We start from the raw sequence: 20,662 nt of genomic DNA, 5'->3' as shown, positions 1-20,662 counted from the left end.
CAGCGTGCAGACAAGGACAGACTGCTCCTCAAACCACAGGCGACACCAGAGAAACTGCACCTCCAAACATCTGCCAAAATTCAGGGGGAGCCAAGCGCTCTTGCTGGTTTTAGTCCTCACTTTTGCAGACCTCCTGCTACGGGGCCAGGGCTGAGCAAGCATAGGGAGGTCAGTGGGGAGCAGTAAAATAATTGGTGGTTTCTGATTTATGCTGCAAGGTTTTTTGAAGAAGCGTAATAAAACCACTGTGAATTGGACATCTCAGGGGCAAAAAGAAGGGAAAAAAAAAGATGACGTGGAGGGAGGGAGCCTGGCTCTTCAAGCACTGGTGGCTAAAGCAAGCTGTTAGGAGGTGTAAGTAGGGGTGATGGTGGGGTCCTCCCTGCACTGCTGGGGCAAAGCTGGAGGTGAGGGGGGGGCAAGCAGAGATGGTACAAGATGGACCATTTCAGTTCAGTCAGGGGAAGGATGTGTGACAGGCGGCCAAACAACGGCCAAGGTGACCTGCCACATCTCCACTCCCCTGCAATTTGATGATTAAACCAACCTCCTGCCAACAGCCTTCAAAGCCCCATCCTGCTGGGCGCTGAGAGGCGCTGGCCATGGGCCAGCCCCACGCTCCAGCACAGGCATGTTACTGAGCAAGGGACACATGCTAGCCCCCAGCTACGCTCCACCAAGGAGCCGCCCTGCACCCCTGGGGTGGGAAACATGTGCAAGGCTTTTTATTACGCTTTTGGCTTGACCCATACCACAATGCCTATGCCACCTTTCACTCCGTCTGTCACCAAAAAGCAGGTTCTGGTTTGGGGTCCTGTATCCCCAGGACAAATGTTCCACCCCAGCCCCAGGGACAGACCAGCATCCCCCTGAGCACAGCTCTCCCATGCCCTTGGATGCAGCTGGTTGGCACCAGAACAGTAATTTTTAACTCTATTTCGGCAAAAGCCCTTGTCTGAATTAAATGTCAGCGCACTCCACCTCCCTCTGCAAGCTGCCTTTCTCCCGAGCTCTCTGCGTAGGATGTTGACAAGTGTTTTCAGTTGATTAGGAAAAGAAGACACGGGAGATGAACTGGGACGAATAAACATTGTACCGCCACTGCTGGAGGCTGCTCCTATGGCTGAGTGGTCCTGCTGTGCCCGCTGCCTCCCCCTCCCCACACCATCCCCATCATGCTCTGCCCCAGGGACAGCCACAGCCCCATTTGCCAGTGGCCGCTTCCACGGGCACAGGAAACTTTGCAGCACTCTTGGTCGCCCCATGGCTGCTGCAGGACCATGAGATGTGGGGCACTGGGAAGGTGTGGGGTGGCCGACACCGTCCCCTGCAGCACATGGGCTCAGCATCCCCCCAGCACTGTGCAGGTCCCCAGCCTGTTGATCAGCATCTTCCCGCACTGCTGGCAGCACCATCCAACAGGTATGCAGATTGCCAGGGCACAAACGCCATCCCCGTGTCATTTTTCAAACAATTAAATATAAAAAGGCCCAAGTGCAGCTCGTATTTCAGTGTTATTGTTGCTGCCAAATATTATCACGTTGACACTGCTTGTAAAACAAAAGCAATCGATAATGTTCTATCTCCAGGAGAGCTGCTTCAGCACAGGATTATCCTCATGTGCACCAAGACATGCTGCCTGTGCCTGCCAGCTCAGCACCGGAGCTTTGCTGTGCACCCCTGTACTGAGGACCTTCTGGGGTTTGTTTTCCCTTTGCTGGGCTTTGGCTTTGCGTTTTTTTGTGGTTAATGTGCTTTGCTCCGTGCTTCTCCTTTCTAATGAGAGCTGCACCCAGCATGGCTGCAGCCCAGAGCCGTCCCTGGGTCAAGATGATTAATGAAGGAGAGCCCACCGGGTCTTTAGAAGCTCACAGGTGTTCCTTTGGCCAGGAGGAAAGGTATTTCCCCAGGCAGGGAGGAGAAGCCATCATTTGGGTGGTCCAGCCAGCAGCAAGCAGAGAGGAGCCCACCCCAGGCACTCCAAACCCCATCACATCTTGCTGCTTTGAGCAAACACAGCCACAAAAAGCAAACTGTTTGCCCATTGCCTATGAAAACTGAGCTCACATCTCTCTGAATTATTCTCGCCTGGCTCTGTTTTCGCTACTATTAAAAAGCTGCGCTTGTGGGAAACATTGTTCCTTTTTTTTCCCAGACATTGTTCCAGACGGTTCTGCTCAAGCCCTGCACCGAAGAGCACACTGGAGCTCGGTGTTCCTCTTCCCTGTGTCCACGCAGCTCAAAGAAGAGGGGGTGGGGGGTGGGAGGGAGAGGAGGGCTAAGGAAGAGGGCCCAGAGCATGGTGAGCTCTTTCTGGTGCATGCAGCGCACGTACATGATGGACACCACAGGTCCGCTGCATGGGAAGTGTGACCTGTGTCACCGCCGCCTCCATCTCTTGTCTTTGTCCTGACCAACTCATCTTCCCTCCTGGTTGGTGTTGTGGGGAGGTGAGGACCACCTCAGGGTACACCAGAACCCCATGGCACTGACCAACACAGCAGGTCCACTGAGTAAAAGCATCACCCTGCAAGCTCAGCTTTGCAAAACCTGCCCTCCAGGCCGGCCTTAAAAATGAGGGTGGATTCAGGTCTTGTCATGCAAAACAGAGCAGGGGGCAGGAAAAACAGCCCCACATGCTGGAATCATTTTGAGTCCATCCACACACCAAGCCTGGAGAGAAATCCTGGTCTTTGGGAAGACAGCAAGGCCAAGACACCAGCCGTGGGGAGGTTTCCTGGCAAGGGAGATGCAATCTGGGGGGCCCAGCTTCTCCCCACCATGAGAGGAGAGGACCCCCCTCCTGGGATGAGCCCCTGCTCTCCTCATTGCCCATGCTTTGCTGTGCATCCCTCACTCCCCTGCATCACTCAGCGTAGTATCTCCACCAAGAAGTGAGGTATTTGGGCAGCGGAGCCTCTGCAGCAGGACAAAGGGTTGCTTCGGGATAATCCTGAGCCTCCTGCCCGGGATGCAGCAGCTCATACATTAAAAATGCCACACGTATGGATATGGGTGGAAAAAAGGCTGGTGGTTCAGGACTTGCTAGAAACTGCTGCGTGGAACAGGCTGGATTCAGGCACTTCAGGTATAAATACTATATATTCAATATATATAGCCGGTTTTGATCCACTTTCCTCTGGACTGGCAGAATAGCTTTCACTGAGGCAGGTTCTCTTGCCTAGTTTTCCTGCCTAGCTGTCTCAAAAGGCTTGTTTCTCTGAAAACTTCCCAGCTACTCAATCCTAGCAAGTTTGCAAGGCCAGGCCGTCAAATACACAGCGAGAGCAGCAAATGGCTGGGGATAAAAGCAATGCCTGGGTACCAGCTCCAGCGAGGCAAGGGCAGAGCTGGGTGCTGAAACACCATGTCCCCGGGGCCAGGCAGAGCTTTGGAGATAAGGCACAGAGCTGAGACATCCTGAATTCAGCCCCTGGAGATCACACCTGCCTTTCACAACTGAGTAGGAGTCATGCATATCTGAATAATTTGGAGTTTAAAAGGAAAATACTCTTTGTGAGCAGGGTGAATAAAACCCTGATTTGCTGAGGCTCTAGAGATCTTGGCTGTACCACCCAGGGTTTCCATGGCAGGGCTCTTATCGGGTAGATAACGATCAGCTATTCAGCTCTGCCTACCTGGCATTTAATTAATAATGCTGACCCTCATCCCAGGAACAAAGAGGACTGACAAAGACACCCATGAATTTCTTAGGCTCCTTCTCTCTCAAATTCAGCCCATTCTGTTTACAAATACCCTGAATGCTTCTCCTCAATGGCAATTCCCTTGGATCCAACAGTAGCTCTTTTTTTTGGTTGTTTTTGCTTTTCCTGTCCCAGCACTTATTTTCCAGTTTTGACCTGATCAAGATGAGACTTTTTTTGCTTTAACAGTTTTTAGAAGGAGCTAGTTTGTTGAGATTTTTTCACGGCTCTGGCAGCAAACCTGAGAAATCACTTACCTCTGCAACCCTAATGGATTCAGAGCACCTGCTCAGCTCTTTAAAAGCAGAAAACTGCAGTTCCCATCTTGACTCCAGCTCCTTAATTCAGCTCCAAGGCAGGTGCTGGGGTCCTGCTGCCCAGGATCAGATCTGCTCTCCCTGCCGGAGGAGCAGCCACAGCCAGCACCGTGGGCAGCCAGCTCTGCCCACAACCTTTGGCAAGGGGCTTCGATTCACTGCCTAGCATCCCCAAAAACATCCCCAAAAGCTGCCCACCGCATGCTGCCTATGTCACAGGGTGAGGATGCAAAAAGGGGGTTGCGTTACCCTCCCCAGCGGTGACACCCTGGCAAAGCCTCCACCACGTCCTGCTGCTTCTCAGCTCCCATCACCGTTCCTGCCCGGCCCACGTTCTGCAATAAACTGTTCCCAGCTCATAGTAACTCCACCTGGATTACAGTAAAATACAATTTTCCACCTCTGACGCAGTACAGCAGTGTGATGCCAGGGGCTGTATCAGCATGACAGGGACCGGTGTGTGGGGGTAAGCCTCTTCTCATCCCTGCAGGGGCTGTGGGCTTCTCTGGTGCCACAGCATCGATTTTAGTCTTGCAAAGGGTTCTCAGTCAGAATTCTCCCTTATTTGTTCGCTTGCTTTCTGCCAAGCCAGGCTCACTTGCAGCCAGGCATTTTAATCCAAATCTGGTCCCGGTTTTGAGAATCTTTTAAGGTTAACTGTAGTATGATTAATCTAGGCTGATTAGATTAATGGAGGTGTCACCAGGGCAAAGACCAAGTAAAAAGCCCACCTCAGCCTTTGCAGACAGATGCTTTTAGGAACAACGAGCTGAAAGCAGCGGTCTCATTTCCAGCATCACTGCAGGGGCTGTCACAGCCCGATACAGGTACCCAGTACCCTACCTCCAATGCCTGGCCATCCCACTGGGCTGCATCCCACCTGGAGGGGATCCAACCCGAACACCCATGTGAGCACACAGAAAATGCTGCTCATTGGAAATGCAGTCTCCAGGGAAAAGCTGTGGCTCCTGGTAGCTGAGATGAGCCCGGTGTGACAACCAAGCTTTGATCAAATGGTGTTGGTCGGAAAACAGCAAAGCCATGAAACTGAAGCAGGAGGACAATAAGGAAGGTCAGACTTGGATGCACGTTGCTGATTAAATGCCACTTTCCCCTCCCAGCTGCGTTGGCATTGCTCAGGTGGGCTGGGTTTGCAGTTAGCAAGTACAAAATTTTACTACGGTTGAGCCTGGCACTGATCCGGTTCCCACATGCCAGAGGTGCAGGTGCCGTGCTGGACCACCCCAAGCCATGCTAGCAGAAATACCACAACATTTAGTGCATTTGTTGTTCCGATGCTGTCAGCTGGCAGCAGGTACACCTTCTGGGGGCTCTGCCCGTACAAGAAAATAGCATTATGCCCAGTTGATATTCAAGCTGTGATTAATCAAAATACTTGATTCCCCATTCCAGTTATGCTCACTGTTTGTCTGTACATCCGTTGCTACTTTTGTTTAAGTGCAAGCAGAGTCTATTGGATTTGGGGATTTATGGTAGCTGCCAAGCACTCCGCTCTCCAATGGCAATAAGTTACGTTCCTATTATGCGGCATGCAATAAAAAAGGCTGATATTTATTCTTTGGATTTTTCTTTCCCGAGAAAGTCTCCAGAACTCACACAACCACTAAAATGTGGCTTTGTACTTCACAGGCGATGTCACTGCAGCCACCGGTGTGGCAGGGATGTGGCAGTGGCTCCGTAAGGTGGTCAGGAGGAGGTGAGCATCACCTGGGCATCTTCACTGGCCTCTCCCGCTTGGGACCCAACGTTACCCTGTCGGAATAAGACAACCCAAACCCTCAGTTTTCCCCAGGGAAAGGCTTTGTGTGGACTCTCCAGACCCCCCCGCAGACTGTCTCCAGCCCCACCGCTGCTCATAAATGGTTCTGCAGTGGGCCAGTAGCCCATGGGAGATGCTAGCCCCAGCTTTGTGCATCTGAGTGAAAGAATAACAGTTTATTTTTAGGCTGAGCACCGATGAGATGAAAGCCATTGATCTGAGCTCATAATTACATTGTTATCTGTGCCCTACAAGATAAAGAGATTTCTAGCTGCAGGCTTTTTGAAAAGCTGGGCTTGAAAGCGGATAGAAGAGGGATTTATTTAGTTGAGCTGCTCTATTTTTTAAGTGAAATGTTAAATAGTAAAAGAAGTTTGCTTTTATTTATTTTCTTTTTTTCTCCCAGAAGATGGAAAGCCGAGGAAGGTTTCTGTCCTGCTCAGTGCAGCAGGAGAGCCTCAGTGCCCTCCTGCCACCCCAGGATGATGTAGGACATGTTATGAGAGTGCCATAACATGACCTTTTTATGAATTATACCCCGAGGAGATAGGTTAGAAGAGAACACTATGGGATGCTGGCATGATTTGAGTCACTGAGTGCTGCCATGACCTTCTGGAGCGATGTGCATCTTGGAGAGGAGCTGCTTGGCCATACGCTGTATTTTGCATCTCCCACTCCAGGAGATGAGCAAGAGCCCAACGCTTTGTCAACATCTTCAGCCTGGTGCTCGTTCAGCCGGAGAGGTCTGCTCTAGTTGCCAGTCCGGCAGCTTTTCCTCTCTGACCATACTGGCCTCTCTCCAAGACCCGCAAGGGACCTGCTTCCATGTCAACTGCTTAGCGTGCCTGCTGTCACCCATGTTTTACAGCCCTCTCAATGAAGAGCAAATCTGTATTGATTTCAGAACAACTAGAGCTGTAAATTACTGGTCATGACTGGCTTGGCCAGTACTGAGATGAGAATCTATTGATTGCACCGAAGGTCTAAATCTAATTAGCACGCAAGGAAACTGGTTGGAACAGCAGAACGATTCAGATGTTCTGAGATGTAATTAAAACCGTAAAGCTACCTACAAAAGCAGAACATGCAAATAATGGTCCTGATCAAGCGCAATTTGCAATCCAAGGGCTTCCTTTTCAGAGAGGCTGAGAAGAAAATGGGAGCAGCAATATCAATCAGGGGGAACAAAGGATCCTCTCTCATCCCCATGGGTTTGCTCAAAATGCCTCTTTCTCTCTTTTGAAGCCTTTTCCATTCAGGACTTCACAGCCGACCACAGCTGGCTCTGCCTTGCCCACAATTAAACAAGGCAGCATCTTAATCACAGGGGATACAGGGGATGCCAGCTCCCGTCCTCGGCTGGAACTGGGTGGCTGCTCCACTGGGACCTCTTGGCTGGGACCCTTCCACTAGGACCTCTTTGCTGGGACATCTTCTCTCACCGCTCACTGCACCAATGCCCAGCAGCCACAGGGAGGAAAAATCGATGGGAAGTTCTCATGCTGAAAAACACTAATAAGAGGGAATTAAAGCTCGATTTTAAGGCTGCTAGACACCTCTGGGAACTATTTTTTCAGAGGACAAAGACCCAAATATTTTCTGCCACTAAAGGTTTGGAAGAGAACAAGTGTTAACCGCTTTAGTGGCAGGAAAGAAGGGGTGCACTTGGCCCCGCTGTTCTCAGCGTATCTGGTGATTACGGGGTTTTGCTCTTTCTTCCTCCCACCCCACCTGAAATACCACCACTGGCTGTCACTGGGAGCAATCATGCTTACAGCTTCACCCTTTCTGGAAAAAGACCTATTTTTCTCTGTTGAAGCCTCTTAGCATCCAGCATGACAAAACCGAAGAGCTCTGTGCCCATTGTCCTCAGCGGCCATCCCTCTCCTTGCCCTCTGAAGACATGCACACGCAGCCTGCAGCTCACCAGGAGCTAGTGTCATTTCCCCCCTTTTCTTTGGAGTTTGCCCCCAAAGATGAGATCACCCCAGACAGTTGAGTCACTGCTGTGTACGTTCAAGCTCTGGTTGTTTTCCTGCCAGCATGCATGAGAACATGAGGTCTTCTCCTGAGCAGCGGGAGAGCTCAGGGTCCTCATTAAGAGCAGCGCATACAGTTGGCAGCACCCAGCAATTTTAAATATCTTGGAGATATTCCATGCCAGTCCTTGCTCCTGGCATGCAAACACAAATCCTCTTACACAAACACTCCAATTACCACAAGGAGGTATCTAACCTGCCATTTTGACCTATTTGCTCCAAGATGGGTCCAGCTGGCCACCAGTGGCTCAGGGAAGGAATGTGGACCCTGGCTTGCAGGTCTCTCCTGGGCATTTTTTTCCAAACCAACTGCAATGCACTGTGATGGCACCTCAGTGCAGACATTTCAGGAGGCTTTAACTGCCCAGAGACCTCTCCTGAAGAACCACCACTGGCCTGGCCTCAGGGCAACCGGGTTAAACCTGCAGCATATGGGAGCAGCCATGGGGATGGGGCAGCTCCTCCACCACCCCAAGACTGTCACCCATCAAGGCTCAGCCACAGCTTGCATGAAGACTGCATATGGGGGGGGGCACCACCACGATGGGTGCTACCGAAGGGGTGAGAGGTCCCACCACCAAGACGGGTGATACTGAGGGAGTCCCACCACCGGAGGGTGGTGAGGGGACACTAGGTGGTGGGCAGCCTTCCGGCACCTCCTGCCTGCGCCATACCTGGAGCATCAGTGACATCTGCTGCTGTCTCTGGGCATCGGCGCCAGACCCACGCAGCCACTCTCCAGTGCTCGGCTCGGTCCCCACGGGTCCTTCCTGGGTACATGCAGGGTGCGGGTGTTCCCAAGAGACGAGGCCACCACCCGCAACCCCCTGCCCAGGGCTGGGGCATAACCCCCATGGAGCCACGCCTGTTGCCATCCCATGGGCTCCCACCATCCCAGCGTGTCCTTCCCCAATGATCTGCTGGAAATTGAGCCTAAAAAGCAATAATAATAATAATAATTTAATAAAATATATAAATAAATATATAAATTATATATATTAAAAAAAATATAAAAAGGAAAAATTTTTGCTTGGGTGGCTCAGTGGCCGGAGGGTGCGTTTTCCTGCAGTGGTGCAACAGGAGCTGCAGCTAAATGAATCCCAGCGTGGTTTGGGTTGGAAGGGACCTTAAAGACCACCTAGTTGCACCCCCCTGCCACGGGCAGGGACACCTTCCACCAGCCCAGGTTGCTCCCAGCCCCATCCAGCCCGGCCTTGAGCACCTCCAGGGATGGGGCACCCACAGCTGCGCTGGGCAGCCTGTGCCAGTGTCCCACCACCCTCACAGGAAAGAATTTCTTCCTTATATCTGATCTAAATCCGCCCTTTTCTAGTTTAAGACCACCTCCCCTTGTCCTAGGGCTACAGGACCTACTAAAAAGTCTGTTCCCACCTGCCTTACAACCGCCGAAGTACCACTGTAAGGTCTCCCCGGAGCTGCCCGTTCTGGCTGAACAAGCCCAGCTCTCAGCCTGTCCTGGTGGGAGAGGGGCTCCTCCTCCTCTAAACTGGGGAGAAGGGCTGGGGCATGAAGAAAGGCACCAGGAGGCTGGTTTCTTAAGGGGTGGGTTTGCTTTTTGAGGGGACCCACAGCACCACCAGAGAAAAGCAGCAACCACCACCATGTGCACCAGGATCTCCCCCAGCAGCGTGGTCCCACCACATTTGCACCCAACAAGGCATGAAGAGCGGGAGCTCACAGCTGCCTGGGCTGTGCACAATACCCCCACGATTTTAACCCAGACTATTCACCGACACTGACATCACCTCCCTTACCCCCAGGGGTGCAAAAGAGCCATGCTGAGCTCTGCAGAGCTGAGACCCCTCCCCACAGAGAAGGGGTTGCACCCTGCCCTCCCAAACTCCTCAACATCTTGAGACCAGCACAACCACCCAGCACCCCCAAGCCCAACACAAATTCCCACAACCAGGATGTCTGCCCACCCCCACCAGCCCACAGGGTTCACATTCCCACAGGGAATGAAAGAAGCCAAAAAATAGATTTTTTTTTTTCTTTTCCAATAGTCTCACTTTATTAGCTACCACATCAAGAGAGGATGTTGTGCTGCATGCAGCGGAAGACTGGAGTATTTCTAGTTCCTGTGTAACATTTCCTTTTTCTCTTAATAGTTGTAAACTGATATTTTGCTGTAAAATCACTGCATGCAAGTTTGAATGCAAACAGCAGTAGAAGAGGCTTTTTTTCTTTTTTTTTTTTTTTCACCATTCCCAATCCATAGTGCATGCTTTATTTACAACAAAAAGAAGTCATTCAGGGCAAAAATTACCATCAGAAAAACTGAGAAGAGGGTGGCAGAGACAAGGACTGCGGTTTGCACAATACCAGGAGGGAAATTGGCAAGTTGCACTTTATTTTATGGGTGCAAAAAGATGATTTGAGTATCAGTTGTCTGAAAGGAAAGCAGGCTGAGCAGAGAAGGTCAATACCGGACATGGGTAAAGGCAACATTAATTTAATTAGTCTGCAAACACAGAGGAGGCTGGGCTGCTGCAGGTCTGGAATAAATTAAGGGATTTCTCAGAATTTTTTTTTTTCTTTAAGGTAATTTCATCCCCAGCCACACATTTCCCCAGCACAGCTTGGCAACACACCATGCCCAGCTGCTGCTCCAAGAGATATAGGCAAGGTGCAAAGGTTTTGGCCAGGTCCATCACTCTGGAAGGGATCATAGCAGCATCCTACAGCCGAACCACCTCTGCCCAGAGCAGGGAGTTCTCAGGCGTGGCTGTGTGGGATGCAGAGGGAAACAATCCGAAAGCAGCAGGTTGTTTCAGTCTGGGTTCTCTGCACAGCCTGCACCGAGGGCAGTGTGGCTCAGGGTCTCTGGAATGTTGCACACTTACTGGTGCAGAGTCAAGAACTGCACAAAAGAACGGGGAAAATTTCCCAGAATGCCCTCTGCTATTACACTCTTCTGTGCATCATGCCCCGAGCAGCTCCCGTCTCGGTGGCCGTGCCACAGGATGGAGCCTGGGATGATAAAAGAGCTGTTCCAGCTCTGGTTGAGTAGAGCAGAGGATGCACAGGCTGGTTTAGGTTTGCTTTTCCCATCCATGGTCCAAGGATGTCTCCTGGTGGAGAGCAGGGTGCGATGAGCTGGCAGCATCCAGGCTGGGCTAGGGTGGGGAAAAACAGATTTTCTTGGATGTGCAACCCTGAGCTGGGCTGGGCAAGGGCTGCTCTGCAGCAGGAGCATTGCTGAGCAGGCAGAGAGGTTGGCATCACACAGGGACCTTAGCATCGCTCAGCACACAGCTGCAGGAACCACAGCCCTGCAGAGATGCTCGTTGCAAGTCAGCGCTCAGAGCAAGCTCTGCTGGGGGATGGGGGGGAAAGAAATATTAAAAAAAATAATATCAAGAATAGGAAAATAACTCATCCAATTCAAAAGAAACAGCTCTGTGGCACAGCTGAATTGAGAACACGCCACACGACAGCATGCCAGCAGATGACAGGAGCGGTTGCAAGGGAAGTCATGGGACAACAGCGTGAACCAAGGGGGCTGAGGTTCAGGTTTCATACAACATGCGCAGCGTGTAGCTGGCCAACAATATATTCCAGTAGTGCTTATTGTGCTACTATCAACATCGCAATGCTTGAAGTTGTCCAGAGACAGCGAATGGTACCAAACCTGATCAGCGTCAGTCTGAGAGCATTTGACGCTCTCCTGCTATCGAGAACAAAAACACCTCCAGATGATCATTATGATCCTTAAAGCGCAGGTTGAAGACAATGGTTCTTGTGCAGACTTGCAACAAAAACAAACCCCCAAACCCCCTCCCCAAACAAACAAACAAAAAAACCCGCCCAAAGTTTGGAAGACCTCTAACTGTTCCAGCTAAGTTCAGTATTTGTGGTATTTTAAAGCAATAATCCTTGCACACATCAGCTAGTTGGTGGGAAGTATTTTCTCCCTTGGCTTCCCTCCTGCATGTGGTACGGCAAAGGGTTGGCAGCAGGGTAGTCCGAGGAGGGCCCAGGGGCTGCCCTTGGGGTTCGGCTAGTCACTACTACGCAGCTGGGAGGTGAGGAGGAGGTAGTCATGAGCTCGAAACGTGGGTGGGCTCCTACAGCAACAGAGCGTGTGAGTTCCTGGGGCGAAAGGAACCGCACATGGTGGCTGGAAATGAACACAAACCAACCCCAATCTCTGGTTCCCTGTGAGCGCAGAGCGGCTCCCTATTTCACCTTCTCGTTACTGTGTTAGTGGTGGATCTTCTCAGCAAAGGATGGACCACAATATTGCTCAAGTGTACCAAATCAGAACAAAAGCTCAAGCAGGACTCACAGGATTACATCAGTGACACAGGCTTTAGCCTAATCACAACAACACAGATACCAGGCTATAGTTACGACCCACACTAAACAGCTTTTTCATTATTGCAACTGAGGTATCGATATCACACAAGCAGAACGGGCTGATGCTCCGACACCAGCACTGAACCCCCTCTAGGCTGGACGAGAGCATGGCCGGGCCGGTGGCCACACATCCCGCTGGGAGATAAAGGAGCCACAAGCCAGTGGTGATGGGACGAGCCACACGAGCGGAGGCTGGAGGAACACAGAGCATCACACATACACACACACAACGGGAACGCTATCACTGTGTGCGTGAGACTAGTGAGAAAGAGGAACAGTCAGAGGGTAAATATTGCTTGACAAAATTACACATCAGGATAATTCAATGACAACCCCCCCAAAAAACCAAACCAAACCAACCAAAACCCCAAAGGAAGATAATATAAAAGATATGGGTTAGTTTTCAGGTGGAGGTGAGGACAGGGCACAGAGGATGCTCGGAGGAGGCAGAAGTGTGCTGCTGCCCTGGGACCAGAGGCGTGTAGCAAGGCATGACTGCGCTGGAAGACGGACATCAGAGATCTACAGGGGCTTGGCAGAGGATGGGCCATTTGGGGAGGTTTGGGCAGTGGCTCCTTTTAATCACTGGCAACGTGGTTCTCGTTTTGGAGGGTGTGCCAGCGTTCAATCTTCTTGTCCTTGTTCTTCAAGCATTCGTACCAGTGTTTCAAGCGCTCCCCCTTAGCCGTAATGCCGAGCTGACAGCCGCCTGGAAGAAAGGGAGAAGAGGAGACATCTTATTCAGGGATGATGCTGATGTTCCAATAAATTACTTCCATGGGGACAGACCCCACGTTTGTAGCATTCCTTTCCACCTCCTGGATTTAAAATCTCATGGAAATGAGCAGAGGTGCTCTGCCTGCACGGAAGACCCCATGGGATGCTGGAGATGGGGCAGCACGGTGAGTGCACTGTATTTGGTGGCCTGATAACAAGCACCCAACCAACTTGCACAGTCCCATCTCAAAGCTCAGCCTGAGGCTCCTCACAGGACAGGCAACCTACGCACCCCTCCTGTACAGCCAGCACTGCATTGGGCATCAAAACCATACCACAGAGTGCAGAGACTTTCAGCTCACCGATGTAATCATTCGATTTTCCGATGTCGTAATCCCAGACAGAAATGTCCAGTGACTTCTTGGCCAGGTCGCTGTGTTTTATATCATAGAAGAACTCCTGCAGGAGGAGAACACCCACGTCACACCAAGCACCCCAGGAAAATACACCCAGAAAACTGCAGTTAAGGAATTGTAAGTGATGTCTCTGTACAGCCCAAATTCAAAATCCAGAGAGAGGATAATTAAAATACACTAACAAAGAGCAAATGCTCCTTTCCCTGGGGCACATGTCCTCCCAGGATCACAGCATGCTGCACAAACCCCTAAGCTGAGCTCATCCCCTGTATCTAAGCGAGCACTTTGCAGGTGTCCCACCAAAGCAGCACCACCCGCAGGGACCCCCAGGGATGCTCATCCCACCCAGGGCACTGGGGTGACATGGAGCCAGCAGCACCAGAGGAAAGTCCCATAGCAAAGCCATTCCCAAAACATTCCTGGGCGCAGAAGGGGAAAGGAACCCAAGCAAGGATCTGAACGTCAGGGAGTTTGTCTTCAACCTCCTCCATCCAACATAGTAATTAGCTAAGCTGATTTAATAATATATATAAAAAATAAAATAGATCCATCCTTACCTCATTAAACTCAGGATTCAATGTTTTCTTCTTAATCTGTGTCTTGTGCTTGGCCTTTTTTCCCATGTCAGGTTTCAGCCAACTGGGGGCAACAGAAAACAGCTCAAAACTCAAGTTCAAGAACAGTGTGAGCTTATAAGGTAAAAAAAGTGAGGTTTGGGGCTAGAAAAAAAGCAACAGAAGATACTTATTTAAGTGAAAGAAATTGTTTACCCACCCTCTCTTCCCACTTTCTAAAATGAGCTAAAATAAATGTAAAACCAGTAAAATCCTGAATACTTTTTTTTTTTCTTTCCCCCTCTTGGATTGCCAGACAAGACATGGGAAACTAGGTGCCGAGCTCAACAGAAACCGCTCTGGGAGAGCATCTCTTGCTCAGAGCGGCTGGGTAAGCTTCAGACACCAGAAAGCAGCGAACCCTTGATGTCCTTCCAAACCACACACTGGTCCCAAGGTTTTTTCCCCACAAGCCACGCTAAAAGAAATGGTTGTAGGAGTTTTATGGAGAAAAAGTGGGTGAACTCTGCATTTTGCTGGGGAGGAACCTGCCAAGGCAGACGGCGGGGAGCAGCTGAAATGGTCAGGGCATACAGAAGATGAGCAGCTGGGCTGGACAACAGCAGACGAGGGCAATCACAGGGCCAGTCACCCAGTCTGGCCACTGGAAAAACCAGCCAAGAATGTGTGAATGCGTCCAGAGATGGGGAGAAGTATGGAAAAAAAAATAATACAAAATTAATCCATTAGTGTTTAATACCACACAGACTAGTATACTCAGCCGAGGTAGGTTCATCTAGCAAATGTGGGAAAAATTAGGGGCTCGGGCTTTGCAGCCTGGCTGCAGACCCAGAACTAAATTGTGGAGTTGGGATTAATTAGATCTGTAGTAGAAATTGATTTAAAAATGGAAAGCCACCATCTTTTGTTTGTTGAATGGAAAATATAAAAAAATAAGAGACACCCTGAGAGGGAAAACTACTCTGTTCCACTCAGCTGCAGAAGACGTGCAAAATGTTCAACGTAGGATTTATTGAATGAGTTTTAGGGAGAACAGAGGTTTTTTTCTGAAGGCAAAACAACCAGCAACAAAAACTACAACCAGGAATGGCTGCAGGGTTCTCTCCATGTCACAGTTTATGAGGTTCGAGTTCAAACAATCTTATCCCCCCACTGTTGGCAGGAGCCACCCGACAAGCGCCGCTCCCCCATCGCCTGCCTCCGCAGCCGAGCGTGCCGACGGGCGAGATGCTGCTGGAGGAGACCCGCTCCATGTCACAGTAAGGCATCGCCAGCGCCGACCGCAGCAAATACCACTGTCTGTCTTAAGCTAAATTGTTCGCAGCGGGGACACGGCATGGGACAAGGACAGGCAGGGCAGGGTGATCCCAGGTACAACCAGCACGTGTGCCTGTGGGGCAGCAAGGGGGAGCACATGCTCCTCGTCATGCGTGGAGGGACATTCAAGCCACCCCTGCCCTGCGGCCATGGTGGGTCAGAGCTGGAGAGGAGGACCTCTTGGCCTCCAGCTCCATGGGACAGGTGGGCAGGGCGATCCCAGGTACCCCAGGTACAACCAGACGTGTGCCTGTGGGGCAGCAAGTGGGGCACATGCTCCTCATCATGCGTGGAGGGACATCAAGCCACCCCTGCCCTGCAGTCAGAGCTGGAGAGAAGGACCTCTTGGCCTCCAGCTCCGCGGCTATGAGATGGCTGTTGGGTCAGTGCATTTGGGATGGACCTGAGGGCTGGGTGAGTCACTAACTTCAGCCACGGCAGGGCTGTTACCACCTCGCGCAGGCATCGCTGGTGGGCAGCTCACTCCAGCATGAAGCCTCAAAGTGCTTGGAAAACGCTGTCCTCTCTCCAGGGGTTTTGGAAGGAGATCTCAGCTACTGCTGAAGGACAGCGGGTGGCCCCACGACCACGAGTCACCGCGCTAAGCCACCCCCAGCCCTCACTTACAGTTTAACGAAAGGGTCTGAGTATCCGTTGGCATCCATAGCTGCTAAATGCACGCAGCGTACGATGCCGACAATCAAGCCGCCCTGCTGGGTGCTGTACATGAGGGACACAAGGATCTTCCCACGCTCCTCCACATCCCCACCACGGTCTACCTGCAAGGGGAAGCAACCAGAGATGGGGACGCAGGGGCTGAGCGAAGACGACCGTCAACTGCAGAGCAGATGAGGCAAGATGGACACAAAGGAACCTTGTATCCCCATAAGGGGGGGGGGGGGGGGGGGAAGGAAAAAAAAAAAAAAGGCTTGTATATGAGAGGCAATGGATGAAACATGCGTGGAGCCTGTCATCCTCCAAGGACTCTTACCTCCTCTTCGTACAATGCCATCCCACGGGATGAGCCAGTTGTTCCAGCACGCTTCATCTTGGATGGAGAAGGGAAAAAAAGAGACTGCCATGAGTTACTGCAGCTGGGAGAGGCACCGTCCCATGGCAAAAGCATCCCTGGGAGCCCAGCCCTGCTCTTTGGCTAGAGCCAGGAGTGGAAGGGGACTCAGGTACGTTCACCCGCTCCATCAACCTTCATCTCAGAAGACTCAGCACCTCACCTGCAGCACTGGGAAGCAGAGCTCAGGGATGGAGCCACCCACCCTCTCCCCCTCAGTGGACACACACATCAGCATAGCCCAGTGACACCAGCAGATCCACAGCCACCAGAGATGTCCCCAGAGTCACTTCCCCTGGCTTCCCACCACTTTCTTATCCTTGACCTTGACCTTGTCACATCAGCCCAGGCATGGGTAGGAATCCAACCCCTAAAAATACCAGTGAGGTCAGGCGCCTACAGCTCTTGGCTGGTTCCAGCTCCAATCCCATCCCTAGCTCCCTCCCATGCCATCTGTTAGCAGCCTCAACATTAATGGCAGCAGAAAGAAATTTCAGAGAAACTCACTGGTATTACTCTCTCCAAGCAGATGTTGAAGTTCTTTTTCTGATTGGCTTTGAGTTTTTTCAAGGAAACTCTAGTTTCTCCAATAAACTCATTGTGGCCAAATTTGTCTTCATCACATACGGAGATCCTGAAGGGAACAGGAGAGGTGAACATCGACCATGCTGGAACAGTACCTGACTCTAGAGCACAAACCCACTCCTGCAGGGGCACTGCTCAGGGAGTGAACAAAGCAAAGCACCACCAAAGCCTCCATCCACCTGGCTCTTCTCTGACCACAAGCAGTCAGAAAACCAAACTTCTGTTTTGTCAGAAAAACGAACATTTTTAATATACGCTCTGCGATGGGGCAAGAAATCAAAAGGTGGAAGTTTCCCGTGGACAGAAAATGCCAAAAAGTTTTAGAGACATTGAAATGTTTTGCTGGGATACTGTCAAATCAGGCATGGATACACAATACATGTATCTCTGTGCTGATAAGAATAATAGTAATGCCAATAAATTTAATATTATATGACAGGGTCAAAGCATCTTTGCTTCTCTTCTTAAAAGGAACATTAAAATCAGCATGTTCATGTGAAGCATGTTGATTTTGACCAAAAATCCTGCATTTCCAGGTGCCCTGTCAACACCTGCACTTTGTTGCCCATGCCCTCCTGAGGAAGGCTGGCTCTCGATGCTCTGGGCAAGGATGCCCACAGTCCCCATCCCACTGCACCATGGGGTACCCCAGCTCCTCTGCTTGCCTGAGGGTTTTCCTTTGCATGTCCTCATCTGTGATGCCGTGGTACACCAGGGTCTCGTTCCACACAGGGTTACGGGTGTTGCGCAGCGTCTTCGTCCTCAGCTTATTTGACTACGGCATGAAAACATGGCATAATTACACCCAGAACTCCTCCGCACCTAAATTCCAGCTCCCAGCAGTGGACTGTAAATTAGATGCTCCATCACTTCTGGCTCACAAGAGGTGGTTTGACTGGGCTCTGCAGGATGTCGCCGCTGCCTGCTGAGGCTGTCGCGCCAGTGAGCCATCAACTTCAGGTGAGCATCACCGACCCGACAAGGTGGACCTTTATGCAAACACCAGGGACTCAGCCGCCTGCAGGGGTGAGGGCAGCCTTCACCCCCGGCTTTTTACACTGTCTGGGGTCTGCTCCTTCAAGGACGCTTGTACAAGAAAAAGTTGCACAGAGCAGGCTGTGCGGGGGCTCTTGTGGTCTAAAGGAGATGCCAGCTTGGGAAAAAATGAGTTCTGTCACTTGCTCATGTTTCTTTTGCAAAACACGTGTGCAAAATACAAAAAAAAAAAAAAAAAAAAAAAAGAAAGCTCAGCAAACAAGAGGGCAATAGAAATCAAAGCAACTCCCAAGACCACAATACCTTGATTTATTCTGCACAAAACCAGAAAGTTCCTGCACATAAAGTAAACGTGTCAATGGTTTTATTATAATTTTTTCCCCTTCTTTCACCCTTAGTTCCTCTAAGCAAAACTCTGCTGCAGGAAAGAGCTCAGGGGCTGCAAAGCAAGGAGCCAGCACCCCTTGGGCACTGGGCTAGTGGTGATCATCCCCCTCCTCCAAGGTTTCCCCACTGAGATCAGCTTAGCTGGGCTGGGGAGTGAGATTTTCAGGGTTTTCTTTTAGAGGGGTTTATTCTATGGTTATTTCTTTATAACTGTAATGAGAACATGCTGCAGCTTCAAAGCAAACGGATCGTTCAAACTCTGGTAATAATTAGATATTTTTTTGGTCAGATGTTTTGTGATGCCTTAACAGTGTCACCTCCTCTTGAGCTCCCCTCCAGCCCTAAGCAGATCCCTGTCTGCAGGATGAGCTGTTCCTCAGGTATGGGAGAACATCTGCAAGCATCATCACTTTTCAGAGATACCTCCCGGGTCAAATATAGCAGCAGTGAGCAGTGGCACAGAGAAATCAAGTGGAGAAAGTCTGACACAAGGAAGGGACCTCAGGGGGCTTTGAGGAACCTCTGCTCCATCCCCAGCCCCAAACATGCCCAAACCAGGTAAAGCCTCACCTTGCTGGCTCCAGGCAAGAGGTGCAGTTTGACATAGGGATCTGCCAGGCCATTTGAGTCCATTGGTTTTAAGCCCTAAAAGATAATAAAGAAAACGTGGTGCCTGAACCCTCCTCAAGCAAAGCCAGGGAAGAGAAAAAGCTACTCGTGAAGCAATTCAGTAAAAAGAAGAATGTGTTCAGCAAGCCAAGAGCCTTGTTCTCTGCCCCAAGCAGGCATGGGTACCACGATGCATTAAAACATCAGACCCACTGGAGGAAAAGCCCCACAGACCTTCCCATCCAGGAGCAGCTGTGCCAGCGGGGCTGGGCTGGGTCTCCCAGGGGAGCAGCCTCTGCCAGCGGCCACACTGCTTCCATCCCATGGCCCCAGGGGAGCTGGGAGCCAGACAAACTTAAATTGGTGAAAGAAGGGGAAAAAGAGGACCGCTTACTTTGGCCTTGATGAGGGTGCAGTGCAGGGAGCTGTTCTCCTGGTCGTAGAGCAGGCTGAACTCCAGTGCTCCCAGCGTGGCTGGCAGCGAGAGAGAGAGGAGGAAGAGTTGGAAATAGGACCTCGTTAAAAACCCAGCCAATAACTGTGTTTAATCAGCCCTGATTAGGAATAATTAGAAAGATTTGCAGTTCAAATGTAAAAGCCATGTGAGACTGCGCTGGCATCAGCCACGCACAAGCCCAGGCAGAGTCACGAGCTGCAGCCATCGGAGCTTTGCAAAGGTGGAACTGCCCAGGGAGGGCAGCCTGGGGCTGAGCTGACTTTAATATTTGCCAGGCAAAGGAGGACGTAACCCTAAAAACCCTTCTCAGGGCAATGCCACCCCAGGACCACCCTGAGAAGGTGTTCCACCATGGGTGGCCAGCATCTCCCCAAGGCTCGGGGACTGGCCCCCGTTTTGACTTGTTGGACCCCAGTTCAGCCTTGTCTTCACGTGCTCACCAGGAAAAGATCACAGGGATGAAGAGTTAGCACAGAACCTCAGCTGAGCCCATCTGCTCCTGCCTGAGCAGGATTTCTGCACCTGCTCCCAACCCGGAGCAGCTCTTCCCACCCTGGGTGGGAACAGGCTGGACAGGCAAAGCACTGCCCTGCCACAGGCACTCGCCCTCATGCAGCAAATTCCCTTTGAGGGAAGCAGATGCCTGAGCACCAGGATCTCAACAGCATAAAGGCACTGAAGCCACCAAGCCTTTCCTACAAACAGCATTTCTTGCAGCGAACGATGCTCTGATGGAAAGAGGCAGCCGCCTCTGGGACTCAAATTTGGAAATGGGAAGGTTGTGTGAGCACAGAGCCTAAACCAGCATGCATCAGAGCTCAGTAATTTTGTGTAAAACAGACTGAAGATCCCACGAGCTGCACTGAACTGATTGAGCAGGGACAGCCTGTGAGACCCTGTCCCAGCAGCCCCACAGGGAAGGAACATCCCCCAAGGACTCTCTGCCAGAGACCCACGACCTTATGGTGCAAGTCACGGTCCTGCAGCAGCCACCTCCCTCAAAATCCCAGGTTTCCCAAAGAAACCACTCACTCCCCCTCCAGCTGAGCACCCCGGGTACATACTGCCTTCATCAGAGTCATAGCTGTTGGCATCCTCCTCCTCTTCCTCCTGGGGTGGCTGCCGCGGCGGGGCAGTGGATGCCGGCGGGATGGTGGGGGGCTGCCGGGCTGGCCTCTCCTCTCTGGCAGAGGGCACAGTGTAGCCCCCTCCTCGCTCCTCCCTGGCAGCGGCACGGGCCAGCTCCGGGGGTCCCAGTGGCGGGCTCGCTGCGAGAAGGACCCTGTTAGCCCCCGGCACGCTCTGCTCCCCAGC

At 51.3% G+C, this 20,662-nt stretch overlaps 1 protein-coding gene across 5 annotated transcripts in view; it reads right to left on the bottom strand.

Moving 5' to 3' along the window:
- Positions 1-10,009: 10,009 nt before the first annotated feature.
- The window catches only part of RPH3A (rabphilin 3A), a 36,127-nt gene continuing 25,474 nt past the window's right edge, over positions 10,010-20,662 (bottom strand). For all 5 annotated transcript variants that reach the window (XM_037375637.1, XM_037375641.1, XM_037375639.1 and 2 more), the window contains 10 exons: positions 20,413-20,616; positions 19,286-19,365; positions 18,853-18,927; positions 17,565-17,674; positions 16,822-16,948; positions 16,237-16,293; positions 15,873-16,024; positions 13,911-13,992; positions 13,300-13,396; positions 10,010-12,929 (listed from right to left, as the gene is read on the bottom strand). In XM_037375637.1, the coding sequence (XP_037231534.1) occupies positions 12,799-12,929; positions 13,300-13,396; positions 13,911-13,992; positions 15,873-16,024; positions 16,237-16,293; positions 16,822-16,948; positions 17,565-17,674; positions 18,853-18,927; positions 19,286-19,365; positions 20,413-20,616 (1,115 nt within the window). In that variant the 3' untranslated portion in view covers positions 10,010-12,798. The remainder of the gene's footprint in view (positions 12,930-13,299; positions 13,397-13,910; positions 13,993-15,872; positions 16,025-16,236; positions 16,294-16,821; positions 16,949-17,564; positions 17,675-18,852; positions 18,928-19,285; positions 19,366-20,412; positions 20,617-20,662) is intronic.

Source organism: Falco rusticolus, chromosome 1 (genome assembly GCF_015220075.1).
Source record: "Falco rusticolus isolate bFalRus1 chromosome 1, bFalRus1.pri, whole genome shotgun sequence".
NCBI classification, from domain to species: Eukaryota; Metazoa; Chordata; class Aves; order Falconiformes; family Falconidae; genus Falco; species Falco rusticolus.
This window is presented reverse-complemented; position numbering and strand designations above follow the sequence as displayed.